The following is a 15123-nucleotide window of genomic DNA, read 5'->3' on the forward strand; positions in this document are numbered from 1 at the left end:
TTTACATCATGCCACTGGACGGATGTGATGTGTTGCTAGGTATTCCTTGGTTGTTTCGTGTACAGGGAATCATGGATGCCTACAACAAAAACATCACTGTACAGAGCAGGGGAAAGACTCACATTCTGGATGTAAAGCTTAAAGGGAGTCTATTCCCACTGTATCAGCTTCTGCTATTACTTCTGTAATGAAAAAGCATCTTTCTGCGTACTTGGTTTTTGCACGTGAAGTGTCAGATTGTGATGAATCAAATTTATCTGTGCTAGATAAAGAAAGGTCAATGTTTTTACAACAGTATAGTGACCGTTTTTTCGATTCATTACCGTCTCAATTACCGCCAGAGAGACCCGAGGACCATGCGATAGATTTGGTGCCAGGCAGTAGCCCACCAAATAAGCCTCCGTACAGGGTTAGTGCGGCTCAACAGAAAGAGATAATGGGCCAAGTATAGGAGCTGTTAGAAAAAGGGCTGATTCAGCCCAGTTCATCTCCATTCTGTTCTCCAGTGTTGTTGGTGCAGAAAAAGGATGGCTCATGGCGTATTTGCATCGACTACCGTGCACTGAACAAGAATACCATCAAGAATAGGTTCCTATACTTAGAATTGATGATATTATGGACAAATTAGAAGGAGCAGCTATGTTTAGCAGGATAGATCTAAAGAGTGGGTACCATCAGATCCGCATTAGATCAGAGGATGTGCACAAGACTGCTTTTAGAACGATGTTTGGCCTTTACGAATTTTTAGTGATGCCCTTTGGTCTCACAAATGCTCCTGCTACGTTCAATAGGATGATGAATTTTCCGTCCACACCAGCAGTTTGTTGGTACATTCTTTGATGACATGATAGTCTACTCAAAGAATGAAGAGGAGCATAGGCATCACTTGGCCATTGTGTTCAAAGAGCTACGCAGTCATAGGTTGCTCATCAATGCAAAGAAAAGTGAGTTTTTTATGGAAGAGATTCACTTTCTGGGACACATTGTCTCAAAGGATGGTGTCAGAATGGATCCTGCAAAAGTTGAAGCGATCAAGTGATGGCCAGATTTGAAAACGGTGCATGATGTCCGAAGCTTCTTGGGACTATGCTCCTATTACAGAAGGTTTATCCGAAATTTCGCTGAGATTGCTTCACCTTTACATGCTCTTCAAAAGAAGGCAGTCACCTTTAGATGGACACAGAAAGAGATTTCAGCTTTTAATCTCTTAAAGGAAAAGATGACTTCAGATCCAGTCATTGTGTTGCCAGATCTTAGGAAGTCATTTGTGGTCCAGTGTGATGCCTGCGGTAGTAGCATTGGTGCAGTGCTAATGCAAGATGACAGGGTAGTAGCCTATGAGAGCAGAATTTTGCAAGAGCCAGAGATGACCACGCAGGTCTATGAGAAAGAGTTACTGGCTGTGATTCATGCGCTCTTAAGTTGGAAACACTACCTGCTAGGTGCAGATTTCGTTGTCCAAACGGACCATCAGACCTTGCGATACATCTTGACACAGACAAAGTTATCTGAGAAGCATATGCGATGGGCAAATATCTTGTCCATGTTCCATTTTCAGATTGTGCATGTGGAAGGCAAGAAGAACGTTGTGGCTGATGCCTTGTCAAGGAAGCCACAAATTTCAGCTGTGTCAATTCCTTATCATCATGAACTTGATGATATGAGGGAACAATATGAAAATGATGAAGATTTTGCAAGGGTCTTCGAGCAGCTAATGCATGGACAAAGTCATGAACACTATCTTTTCAAAGATGGGTTCATGATGATGCATGGCAGATTGTGTGTCACAAAGCCATTGCGACGCAAAGTTATGGAAGAGAGTCATGTCCCACCGTATGCAGGGCATCGTGGTATCGATGCTACAATTAAAGCGGTTGAGACATTCTTCTACTGGCCTACATTGAGAAGAGATGTGGATGCCTTTGTGCGGGAATGCCTAATATGCCAAAAGGTCAAGTTTGACAGGCAAAAGGCACCAGGGTTATTGCAACCACTACCTATTCCAGATAAACCATGGGAAAGTATTACTATAGATTTTATCTTTGATCTTCCGAGAACGCAGACAGGAAACGATGGTATTTGGACCATTATTTGCAGATTTAGCAAACAGGCTCATTTTATTCCTGTCAGAAAGAAGATAAAACCAGATCAGATGGCACGCTTGTTTATGAGCAATATTTTCAAGTATCATGGCATGCCACAGTCGATTGTTAGCGACCGTGATCCACGCATGACAAGTTTGTTCTGGAGAGGCTTGTTTGAGAATATGGGCACAACGCTCAAATTCTCTTCGTCATTTCATCCTCAAACAGATGGGCAGTCAGAAGAGGCAAATTCTACTGTCCTAGATCTGCTGAAGTGCTATGTGTCAGAGCATAAAGGAAAGTGGGAGCAGTATTTGCCATTGGAGTATGCATACAATAATACAGTGCATTCATCAACTGGCAAGGCACCTTTTGAGATAGTTGAAGGTGGCAAGAAAGTCCCTCCCATACTGCATACAAAGGACAAGATATTTGAAGCAGATAAGTATGTTCAGGACATGGATGAAATGTACAAGAAGGTCAAAGTGGCCTTAGAACGGACTCAGGCAAAGCAAAAGAAAGCAGCTGGTCGTCACCGTCGTGAAGTGGTATTTTCACTTGGTGATTGGGTGCTTCTACGCTTTGAAAAGGCAAGGTTAAAGAAGATGAAGGGCAAGGAAAGACTGTTTCCAAAGCTCAGCATGCGTTACTATGGGCCTTTTCAAGTGTGTGACATAATCAGTGATGTTGCATATAGGCTGAAATTGCCTGACAGTTGGAAGATTCACAATGCGTTTCATGTGAGTCTTCTCAGACCCTATGTGGGTGATGTGCCAGAAGATATGCCAGCTGAAGATCAGCCGGAAGTCGAGGAACTTGACGAGATCTTGGTCCCGGAACAGATTTTGGCACACAAAGAAAGAAAAGTGAAAGGCAAGGTTGCTAGGCGTTACTTGGTAAAGTTCAGAAACTATCCACCAATGGATGCTAAGTGGATGGAAGAAGGTGAACTTGCAGAGTCACCAACTGTGTTATCACTTTACCTTGAAGCCTTCGATTTGCAACCTACCTTGACCCCTTGAGTTTCAAAGCTACATGGATTGTCAGTGTGACAATGGCTTCTGAAACAAATGATGTACATGGTATTTTTAAAGTGAGCTCAAATGAAATACCTGTTACATGAATGTTAGAGCTGTACGGATTGTCAGTTTGGCAATTGTTCTTATGGAATGTCCAAAAGTTTGGTTAGTGCTATAGAAGTGAGTATTTCTTGTCAGTTTGTCAAGGATACAGTAATTGCTTCTATTAAAGAGTACATGTGTAACTGCATTCTTAAACTGTCGGTTTGGGTATGCTCGAAAGTGTTACGGGATCCAACGTGTACTATAAGAAAGTGGCAAAATGTGTCGCTACCGTTTTGTCATTGGAAAGTTAGTGACTCAAAGCAATGGCAGAGTGCGAAGCTACCACTATGTCATTGGGACAGGGTTCACATGACGCAATACATGTGTCGACGAGGTGTTAAATACACGAGGGTTGACAATGAGCATGTATGTGTCGTACATGTGTCGACAGGTGTTGAATACATCAGTGTTGACTGTGAGCATGTACGACATAGATGCAAACGAGGACGTTTGAGATTTCAAGAGGGGGGTATGTCACCAGCGTGTGACTACTATCTATCCTTTTTGTTGATTTCTTTCTTATTATTGATTTACTTTCACTTCTTGGAAACACCCCTCGGGAAATCTAACTGCCCTGCATTGCATAGCTAGTGTGGAACTGTCCAGAGGGAGTCCAGGCCTGAGGGCAAGAGAGCACTAAGGTTGGACAAGGACTATGGTTAGCCAAAGTGGGGTCATTGACTAGCCAAAGTTGAATCCTCTGCTACAGAGGCTACATTTCAGTTCTGGATGTGGCCGCAGTGTACAAAGAGGGTCAGATGACCTAGTAAGATACAATGGCAGTATCTCCTAAAATTTAGGGAACTGCTATTTTGGGACCTGAAAATGTGTTTGCGTCATTACCTCCGGAATGACAAGGGGAACATTTTCTTACTCTGCCGTGAAGTCAACTGGGCAACCGGTTGGGAGATTTTTAGGCGGCAACCCCGAAACGGGAAAATGCTTGTAAATGTGCCAAGTGGCACAGTCTGGTGCACTTTCCTCATGCAAGAGAAGGTGGCACTGAATTTGAAGGGAAGAAGGGCTCATTTGCTGATTTTGTCACAGGTTAAGAGCTATGGAGTGCTTGCTTTCCCTCTTATGCAGAGTGCGGTGCCAGGAGTGATGCCCTGCACGCTACGCACTGCCCTCTCTCTCCCCTTTGGCAGTATGTTATGCCCCACTAGTGGGCTCTTCATTTGACCAATGTACAGTTGTGTGGGTTTATACGCGATTGCCGAGGCAAGAGCCTCTTGCACAGGTACTGGATTAGCTAGCGGCTAATCCCCCGTAGGTACAAGTGATTCGGAGAGGTTTCACGCTCGAAATCTCGTCCGATTCAAAGGGCAAGTAGCCCTACAGGTGCGGGAGCTCGAGGACTTGCTACGGATGCGACGGGCACGCGAAACGGAGCCCGAAACAGTAAATTACAGCCTGCTGTGTATTTTTGCAGGTTTAGGGTTTTGGCCCTAAACACACCCTAATACCCCCAGGAGGTTCGGGGACGCAAGGGGACCGCTGTACAGGCGATCTGGCGCATTGTCAGGGCTGAAAACAGAGAATTCAGCGTGCTGCAGATTCTTGCCAGGTTTTGCAAAGTGTCCGTATGCGTCGGGAAAGTCATTTAATGCGTGGGAATACTGACCGTGAAGGGTTCTAGTACAGTTATGTTGCCGAAATTAGGCCAAAACAGTCAAAATTCAGCCAAGGTTGTGCGGGGCAGCTTGGATAGAACCACATCGTTTATTCCCTCTTTTGAACAATAAAGAAATACGGAAAGGGGCGCCTAAGTTAGGGGCCAATCCGGTGTCGGTCTTCTCATACAGGTGCATTCTAGCATCTGTATCCCATTCCCCTCTCTTGTGTCATTATAGCGCAGGTAGAATAGACGACTAATAATGGGTGAAAGCTAAATCAAGGTTTGAAGTAAAGTCTACCGCCCTTTTTGGATTGAACAGGCCGGTTTCACAGCCGACACAGGAGTGGGGCACAAAGATGGCCTTCTACAGAGAGCATCTTCTCCAACTCATGGAGGACGGTTTTGTGACTAGGCCTGCATACATGGATACGCACTTATCTCATGGGATAAGGTGCGCTATTGGGCAGATACGCACATCCTCACATCAGCTCCAAATCGAGACTGGCCGATTTCGAGGGGAGCCGGCAGGGGCCAGGATATGTCACCTATGTAACTTAGAGCCAGAGACAGAGCTACACTACACATGTCATTGCCCGACGTACTATGAGATACGAGGCCGCTTCCACTGCTTGTTCAGAGAAGGCTTCGGACCTTTTTCTAGAGTCATGAGATATCAAAGGTGTCTCGGATTGTTCCTACTATAGTTGCGCAGACTTAGGGAGAGCTTGCTGAGGACATAAGGGGAAAGACAATCTCAGAGACGGATCGCAGATTTCTTTACACCGGCCAGCGGAGAGCCAAAGGAGCAGTCAATACAGTAGATCTCGGAGCCCACCCATACCAGAGGTACGCTGCTTGATCGAGCCACTGAGCTAGGCAAATCCAGACGCCCACGACCTCGGGGGGTCTCTTACCATCGACGAAGGCTGCAACAGAAGACACAGATCACTCTAGCTCGACATGCAAGACGCCCAACTAGAGTACTAACCATGGAGGAGGTTGATGAGATTCGACATCGACCGATGAGGGATTTTATTTGAACCCACCAACCCCTCCCCCCTATATCTCGTCTCAATCCGGAATCAGCTTCAGATTTATTTCCTTCCTCAGTGTTCTAGTGTTTAGTTCTTAGTTAGTTTAGTTCTTTTAGTTTCGTACTCAGACATGATATCAGATTCACCAGTTGTAACTTTTTGGTCTCATAGGTCATTTTGGCCTTTTGAAGACGTTAATATAACATTTCATTTCATTTCATTCTCTCTCTCTCTCTCTCTCTCTCTCTCTCTCTCTCTCTCTCTCTCTCTCTCTCTCTCTCTCTGACTATTCTGAGGGAATGCAACGTCACTTGGATGCTTTGCATAGGTTTGCCCACGAAAGTGGTTTGTCTGTCAACCTTGGTAAAACCAAGGTTATGGTGTTTAATACCACCTCACAGTGGATTAGGAGATCAGCACCTACATTCACATACGGCCAGGAGATGGTGGAGTATACCGATGCTTACACTTACCTTGGAGTGGTTTTTAGCGGACCAGCATTTTCATTGAGGAGAGCAGCAGAGACCAGATTGACCAGAGCCCATGCAGCTTTGGGTAGATTGGAGAGTATGTGTTCACAGGTTCAGTTTTAGGAGCCTTGGACGAAGCTCTGGCTCTTTGACACATTGGTGGCTTCTGCATTGCTCTATGGAGCTGAGGTGTAGGGACCTTCACTGGATCATCACGGGAGGTCGGGTCGCACTGATGGATGGGGAGACATGGAGAAACCTCTGGTCTCTATGATCTCGTGACTCATTAGAGCCAAGGCTTCAGTACCACGGGCCATTATCCGAGCAGAGTTAGCGGCGCCCCCTCTAGTGGTTGAGGTGCTCACCAAATCAGTCTCCTTCATACACCGCTTGTGGGAACTTCCCAGAGGCAGATATGCCCGCCTTGCACTTGAGTCCTCTAGACAGTTAGCCATGCAGGGAGATACAACATGCTGGTATGGGGAGATGACATCATGGTTTCAAGCGCATGGGTTCAGCATGGACAGATTTCCACCATTTCAGTACTCACTAGATGCGCCATCTCTCACTGTTACACAGTCCGAGATTACCAGGCTCATCTGCCAGGACTTGACTCAGCTAGACACCAGGAGGACTTGGATACAGCCAGCACAGGAGCTGGGCACGAAGATGGCTTTCTACAAGGAACATCTTCTCCAGCTTACGGAGGACGGTTTTGTGACGAGGCCCAGATACATGGACACCCACCTGTCTCATGGGATACGATGTGCTATTGGCCAGATACGCACATCTTCACACCAGCTGCGGATCGAGACTGGGAGGTACAGTGGAGTACCAGCAGAGGCCAGGACATACCCCTTGTGTGGCATAGAGCCCGGGACAGAGTTACATTACACATGCCGCTGCCCCATCTACTACGAGATACGAGGCTGCTTCCACTGCTTGTTCAGAGAGGGGTTTGGACCACTCTCCAGAGTCATGGGGTACGAGGATCAAAGATGCCTGGGTTTGTTTTTGCTCGAGCTGCGCTGACACAGAGAGAGTCTCATGAGAGGAGAGGCTAGCCAAGTCTCAGAGGCAGATCACAGATTTCTTCAGAGCAGACACTGGACAGCCGGAGGAGCTCTACCACAGCAGAGCTCACATTCATCTCACACTAGAGGCACACTGATCGACCGAGCGATTGAGCTGGGGAGATCCAGACGCCCACGACTACGGAGGACTACAGAGCATCGACGGAGGCTGCATCGGAGGATTCGGATCTCTGGCCAGGCATGCACGACGCCCGGTCAGACTACTGACCATGGAGGAGATTGATGAGATCCGCCAGCGACCGATGCTGGATCTCCTGTGATTTAGCTATCCCAGCCATTTGCTACTCTACTTTGCCTAGCTCACATCGAGCAGCTTAGGATTCCATTGTATTTTTATCTTGTTATGTTGTTATTTTGTTACTCTGACTTTGTATCAGATCCACCACATTGTAACTTTCTGGTCTCATAGGTCACTTTGGCCTTTTGAAGACGTTAATATAACATTTCATTTCATTTCATCTCTCTCTCTCTCTCTCTCTCTCTCTCTCTCTCTCTCTCTCTCTCTCTCTCTCTCTCTCTCTCTCTCAGTTCAATTGTTGCAGTTTTGTTTGTGTGTTGCTATGGATTTCTCGCTTGGGTGTCCAAGCCTGTTACACCGGCGGTCCGCGGTTCCAATCCACCGTTCCGTCTTTGCGCCACAGATCCCCTCGTCGTTGTGGAGGCCATCCAACTCGTGTTTCAACGTCCCTAGCTCCACGTAGGTTACATGACTCCAAGTCGACGCAAGGGCATACTGTCCCTTGTATGGGGCATTGTTGGATCAGTGTCCTCGGGCTGTTTGGCTGGAGGGCAACCGAGCCATCTTCCCTCGTAATACTCCCTGATTCATCCAGGGGGCTAGGCGCTTCTGTATATCAAGGGGTGGCCCGAGCAACATGTGGCGATGGTTTGTGTCTTCTTGCTTGAACTCGTGCACACTCTCAGAGGATAATATGATAGCATCAGGCTTGGGGGGCACAGCTCAGACGGGGCTGAGAGACGGCGTCAGGCTTTCATTAGTTTGTGGCAACTAGGACCTTTCTTTACAGTGATGTCTGGTCTTTACTGGTACTATAGGCCTCCTGTTTGGCTGTTTTCTCCTTTGATGTAGCCAAAAAATATTGATTTGGGAGAGTCTCCCCCTGTTGTACAACTTTACCTCATGATAGAGGTGATCTAGCCTGCTGGGCAGATTTCAGATCTTTGTTTGCAGAGAAAAAAATCCGGATTGAGCCTTACAATCTAGAAATGTTGTTTTTGAGGATGCTTCCTGCTATTGTACATTTTGAGTTCAACGTTATTTGACGCGCATAGAATTTACATAGTGAATCTTTCCTTCAAGGAAACATTAGGAATATTATGTAGTTAATATAACAGTCTGCTTCAGCTGACAAAGTTTGCTTTCTTGAACAGATGGCATCCAAGGCCAAGGTCAGTGAGGAGAATATACAGGCTATGCGAGCAATTTTGGGGTCTGACGTTCCAGATATGGATTTGATTCGCTGTTTGCATTTAGCAAGGAACGACGTCTCACTTGCTATCAGTATCTTGTTCGATACTCCTCATTTTAGAAGCATGTCGACCAAGAAGGGTCAGGTGATACCTGCTGAGTCCAGTACTCAAAACCAGTTACAGGCTTTGTCAGAAAATACATACGTCTCAGAGGATACAGAAATGCAAAGACTCTGTGAAAATAATGATGACAGAATTTGTGCAAGTTCACTTGTGGAATGTGTAAAAGCCTCTGATAAAGCCATTGATCTTGACAATTCATTTCAAGTTAGAGCACTGTCTGCTTCTGAAAGCTCCAATGACTTGGATTTTCCAACAATGCATGAAGTTTCAATGACTTTTGTAAGTCAAGATAATACAACTGAAGATCCTGTAACATCAGCAGAAGTGGATTGGTGGTTTCTTGGTGAAGTGGATGTTGTTGGTTTTTCTACATGCAAGGGTGTCAAGTTGAATGAGGGAGAACCAGTCTCTTTCACCTTTCCAAGGTCGTCAAATAACAGCATGAAGCCTAGTATTCGTTCATGGGGACGTGGGAGGGCGGCAAATTTAAACCCAGAGATAGTGAGATTCTCAACAAGGGAAGCGGGGGAGGTATGGATTTTCACTTTGGGAAATCCAACTTCTTGCTTAGTTCTGTATTCACTTTAAAGTGTTTGTCTCACTGTAGATTGGTCGCCTTCCAGGAGACTGGGCCAGGTGCTTAGTCCCTTTGGTATTGGAAAAGAAGGTGAAACTGGAAGGATATTGTAAAGAGACACCAAACATTATCTCTCTAGTTGACAATATAACACTGAAAATGAAGTAAGTCCTTAACAGCGTTGCAGCTGCGAAGGGTTTAAACACACCATCCGGCTTTTTTTCCCTTACTGAACTTTAATCACTTTTGTAGGATTCATGCACATTGTTCGTTGTTTAAGAAACCACACAGCCATACCTCGCCTTTGTCAACATCTGCTGCTGACAAAACTGTGCATCCAGTTCCAACTCTGTTCCACCTGCTGGGCTTGAAACCTTTCAAAAAGGTGGGATGAAGCTTGCATGTTCCACATGTATTATTTTCAGGGGCACATCTTTGTTACATGTCCTTTTGATTCTCATGTTTTAGTTTCTGTGTCGTGGTAGGCAGAATTCACTCCAGATGATCTTTTCAGCAAAAAACGAGCCTTGGACTTCGAGGTTGGGGGCATGATTGCAAAATGTTGGTTACACTCAGATTGAATGGTAGAGTTAACTCTTGTATGGAAAGCAGGGTGCAGGCATCTCTTCTTTTTCTGCTGAGCAGCGACTACTCCTGGTTTCTGGTCCTACACAACAAAGTGAGGAACAAGGAGAAGAGTTCCTCAGTGATGGAGAAGTAGATCGCTTGGTTGGAACAACTGATGCTCGTCAACTTTCGGTTAGTGATGAAAGCTATCTTTAACTGCTTGTTTCTGGCCTTGTAGGACTTGTTCTGCAAAGATTGTGATGCCATGCTGTGACACTCAAATCAGGTTATTGAGTAATTGCGTATGTAAGACTTTTGGGTTCCTCATGGGACACCGCACTGAGTTTTTCACTGCTCTGCACAAATAGGAGAACAGCTTGGATTGTAAGATGGTAAATTGGCATATGATGGAGATGTTCTTTCTAAGTAGTTGCTCATAATTCTGCAGTTATATTGGGTTTTTATGTTTGGGGGCATTGAAGTACTCTGTCCTGTTTTTTTATTGTTTAAGAGTAATCATCAGCTTGCAAATGATACAGGAAATGGAACCACCAGCAACACTTGCATGCAGCTTGAGGCCCTACCAAAAGCAGGCCTTGCATTGGATGTACAAACTTGAGTCGGGAATAGCAGTCGAAGAAGCATCGAGAACTCTTCATCCTTGCTGGGATGCATTTCATCTTCCTGACAGGTAACCTGAGCAGAAAACTCTTATTTGAAGGGTGGGGTATACTGTGTTTTTTTCATCATCTCCAACTTGACAGGAGGATAGATGCTGTCTATATAAACACCTTCTCTGGAGATGCAACGGTCTTCTTTCCTAGTGCCTTGCAGATGGCAAGAGGAGGGGTAAGAAACCTTGCTTTCAATGTATTGCGAAGCATCTAATAACCGGCATTTTATTAGGAATGGAATGCCCTATTCCGGAATATAGGTTTGAATTTACTAAAGAAGGCATCTTCTCTCTGTCTGCATTTATTCAAGATATTAGCTGATGCAATGGGCCTGGGAAAGACGGTGATGACCATCTCTCTCTTGTTATCGAACTGTGGCAAAGGCGGTGGTCACCACCAAACTAACAGTAGCATTGTGGATAGTGAGATGAACCGAGGTGTTCCTTCTGAAGTGAGGAAGCCTGATTCTTTTTTTGCAACTGCTCAAATGAGAGCAAAATTAAGGAAGTCAATACGAAAGGGCGGAGGAACACTGATCGTGTGCCCAATGACATTGCTTGGGCAGTGGAAGGTATGAGCTGGATCTTTATGCACTGATCATATTTCAGAGAATTATCGATGTCACTTACTTTTGAGAAGGCATTAAGTTGGACTTTTTAAAGGTATATAACGATTATGAAAACAGTCTTAAACATGAAGATAAATATTCTTATCATGCAGAGCGAGCTAGAGGTGCATTCAAAGCCAGGAACTCTAACCATTTATACCCACTATGGTTCTGCTCGCACGCGAGACAGTAGGGCTTTAGTAGATTTTGAAGTTGTCTTGACAACTTATGGGGTTTTGGGTTCCGAGTTCATGAATAATGAGGTAATCCCCTTTTCAGAAGAAACTACAGGGAAACTATGTCTGTAGGTTTCATGCAAAGATAACTAATTTTGCTAAAACATGTATTGATTTAGGGTGATGGTGCTCTTCATGGAATCCACTGGTATAGAGTGGTCCTCGACGAAGCGCATACTATTAAAGCCAGTAAAGGACAGTCTGCACAGGCTGCTTTCAATCTCACTGCAGATCATCGATGGTGCTTGACAGGCACACCCATTCAGGTTCTTGACTTAACGTTATGTGGTCCATAAAGCTTGATGAGACTATATGATGACATAATTTTTTGAAATCATTTCCTTTGAAATTTTGAAACAGAATAAACTTGAAGATGTGTTCAGCTTGCTACATTTTCTTCGTGTTGAGCCCTGGAGCAACTGGGGATGGTGAGTTGCCCTCAACGCACACTGAAAGTTCATGCAGTCAGCACCTTTTTTTGCATTTCATTTGATTTCATTTGAGATCATATTTGGATAAATGTCAAACAAAGCATCAGTGCCACAAGTGTGGGAGAGGTTAGGAATGGTAAATAGGAGCCACCTTGGAGGTGCATACTTCCATTGAAGCTGACCAATCCTGTCACTGCCTCATCTGAAGGGAACGTGCAAATCAAGCCTTTGTGAATTTTCCTCTCCTAAACAAAGAGTGAGTAAAAAATCCTACTGTCTGAATTCATTCACAAAGTGTTCAGAGGTGGATGACAATGCTTGTAAGTTGTAATGACTCTGGCATGGGGTCTCCTCTGACAGTCAACTACTCGGTCTTGATGATTTGCACTGTGTTTGGAACTCTAGAATCAGCTTGTCTTTCTTGGTCATTTCCTGATTACTTGCTGATGGTGGGGGGACTGGTGGAGTGTGCTAGGTTAAAGCTGAGGCAAAGGTTTTCCTCTTCTCCATGCAGCTGCTAGATTAGGATGAAGGGATGCTGCCATAGGTTCCCCTGGGAGTTCCTTTCCTCCTTTTTCAGGGTGCCTTAATGTCTACAAGCTAAAAAAAGGGGAGAAAAAAGGGAGGTATAGAATCTAGATACCTCTGTTGTGAGCCATGGATGCTGGCCTTCATCTAAGTAGAGGCTTTACCTGGCAGGGGTGCAGGGGTGAGCTTGTATCGTCTATACTGAACCCATGTGCCTGGAACCATGACGTCATCTCCCCATACCAACATGCTGTATCTCCCTGCCTGGCTAACTGTCGAGAGGACTCAAGTGCAAGGTGGGCGTATCTGTCCCTATGAAGTTCCCACAAGTGGTGTATGAAGGAAACAGATCTAGTGAGCGCCTCAACTACTAGTGGGGGGGCAGCTACTCTGCTCGGATAATGGCACATGGTACTGAAGCCTTGGCTCTAATGAGCTGTGAGATCATTGAGACCAGAGGCTTCTCCATGTCCCCCCATCCATCAGTACGACCTGTTCTCCCGTGATGATCCAATGAAGGCCCCCATATCTCAGCTCCATAGAGCAATGCAGAAGCCACCAAAGTGTGAAAGAGCTAGAGCTTCGTCCGAGGCTCATGAAACTGAACCTGTGAACACATCCTCTCAGATAGAGGGTCGGGGGGGCGGGGCGGGGGGAGGGGGTTTTGGTGGGCTCAAATGAAATCTCTCATCGGTCGTTGTCGAATCTCATCAACCTCCTCCATGGTCAGTGTTCTGGTTGGGCGTCTTGCATGTCGAGCTAGAGTGATCTGTATCTTCTGCTATAGCCTTCGTCGATGGTGGGAGACCCCGCGAGGTCGTGGGCGTCTGGATGTGCCTAGCTCAATAGCTCGGTCAATCAACGTACCTCTAGTGTGGGTGGCTCTGAGATCTGCTATGATGACTGCTCCTCTGGCTCTCCCCTGGCTAGTGTAAAGAAATCTGTGAATTCGTCTGTGAGATTGTCTCTCCCTTGAAGTCCTCAGCAAGCTCTCCCTAAGTCTGCGCAGCTCTAGCAGGAACAATCCGAGACACCTCCGATCCTCGTATCTCATGACTCTACAAGATGGTCCGAAACCCTCTCTGAAGACAGTGGAAGCAGCCACATATCTCATAGTATGCGGGGCAATGACATGTGTAGTGCAACTTTGTCTTTGGTTCTAATTGACATAGGTGACATATCCTGGCCCTTGTGGTCACCCCTCGAAATCGGCCAGTCTCAATCTGGAGCTGATGTGAGGATGTGCGTATTTGCCCAATAGCGCATCGTATCCCATGAGATAAGTGCGTATCCATATATGCAGGCCTAGTCACAAAATAGTCCTTCGTGAGTTGGAGAAGATGCTCTCTGTAGAAGGCCATCTTCGTGCCCAACTCTTGTGTCGGCTGTATCCATGTGCTCTTGGTACCTAGCTGAATCAGATCCTGGCGTATGAGTCTGGTGATCTCTGTCCGTGTGAGAGACAGGGAGGGTGCATCCAGGAAATATTGAACGGAGGTAGTCTATTCATGCTGAAACCATGTGACTAAACCCATGCAGTCATCTGTCCATACCAACATGCTGTATCGCCTTGTAGCGCTAGTTGTCGAGAAGACTCCAAGGCGAGCCGAGCATATCTGTCCCTGGGGAGATCCCATAAACTGTGTATAAAGGATACTGATCCAGTCAATGCCTCAACCACGGGGGGGGGGGGGGGGGTGCTAGCTTGGCTCGGATAATCTCATGCAGCACTGAGGCCTTAGCCCGAATCATCGGAGCGATCATAGAGACCAAAGGCCTCTCCATATATCTCCATCCATCTATGTTGCCAGATCTCCCATGATGGTCTACTGAGGGTCCCCATACCTGAACTCCGTAGAGCATAGCTGAAGTCACTAGAGTGTCAAAAAGCCAGAGCTTTGTTCACGGTTCTTGAAACTGAACCTGCAAACACATCCTCTCCAGTCCTCCCAAGGTTGCATATGCTCTCGTTAGTCTAGTTTCTGATGCTCTCCTCAGTGAGAACACCGGTCCACCGAAAACTACCCCAAGATAGGTATATGCATCTGTGTACTCCATAGTTTCCTGGCCATACGTAAATGTGGGTGCTGACCTCCTGACCCACTGTGGTGTGGTGTTGAACACCATAACCTTGGTTTTCCCAAGGTTGACAGACAATCCAGTGTCATGAGCAAATGTATGCAAAGCATCTAAATGACGTTGCATGCAGAGTTACCCGGAACGCGGAACGGGAACGACGACGGGGACCCTCGCGGAACGGGAGGCATAAAAAACACCCAAATAATGCTTGAGAAGGGAATGGGTGTGAGGGGGTGCATTTTAATTTTTGAGTCCTTGCACACTTAAAAGAACACCTAATGTTCACTACAAATTTGCAAAAAACTGCCTATTTCTCCCTATTTTTGAGAGTTGGCCGTTCCGGTATCAAGTGGTCACCCGGAACGGCAAAACGTTCCGGGACGTTCTGGCTTGGCAGAGGGGTAGGGAAGGCGTTCCGGCATTCCAGGGCCTACGGAACGCGTTCT

General features: G+C 46.0%; 1 protein-coding gene across 3 annotated transcripts in view; it reads left to right on the forward strand.

The window, feature by feature from the left end:
* The window catches only part of LOC147425726 (DNA repair protein RAD5A-like), a 101300-nt gene that overhangs the window by 21416 nt on the left and 64761 nt on the right, over positions 1 to 15123 (forward strand). For all 3 annotated transcript variants that reach the window (XM_086499703.1, XM_086499702.1, XM_086499701.1), the window contains exons 2-12: positions 8817 to 9509; positions 9586 to 9719; positions 9808 to 9940; positions 10041 to 10094; positions 10168 to 10314; positions 10662 to 10813; positions 10887 to 10971; positions 11107 to 11367; positions 11517 to 11666; positions 11759 to 11905; positions 12000 to 12067. In XM_086499703.1, coding sequence (XP_086355829.1) covers positions 8817 to 9509; positions 9586 to 9719; positions 9808 to 9940; positions 10041 to 10094; positions 10168 to 10314; positions 10662 to 10813; positions 10887 to 10971; positions 11107 to 11367; positions 11517 to 11666; positions 11759 to 11905; positions 12000 to 12067 — 2024 coding nt within the window. The remainder of the gene's footprint in view (positions 1 to 8816; positions 9510 to 9585; positions 9720 to 9807; positions 9941 to 10040; positions 10095 to 10167; positions 10315 to 10661; positions 10814 to 10886; positions 10972 to 11106; positions 11368 to 11516; positions 11667 to 11758; positions 11906 to 11999; positions 12068 to 15123) is intronic.

Source organism: Adiantum capillus-veneris, chromosome 25 (assembly GCF_014529385.1).
Source record: "Adiantum capillus-veneris isolate H3 chromosome 25, ASM1452938v2, whole genome shotgun sequence".
Classification (NCBI taxonomy): Eukaryota; Viridiplantae; Streptophyta; class Polypodiopsida; order Polypodiales; family Pteridaceae; genus Adiantum; species Adiantum capillus-veneris.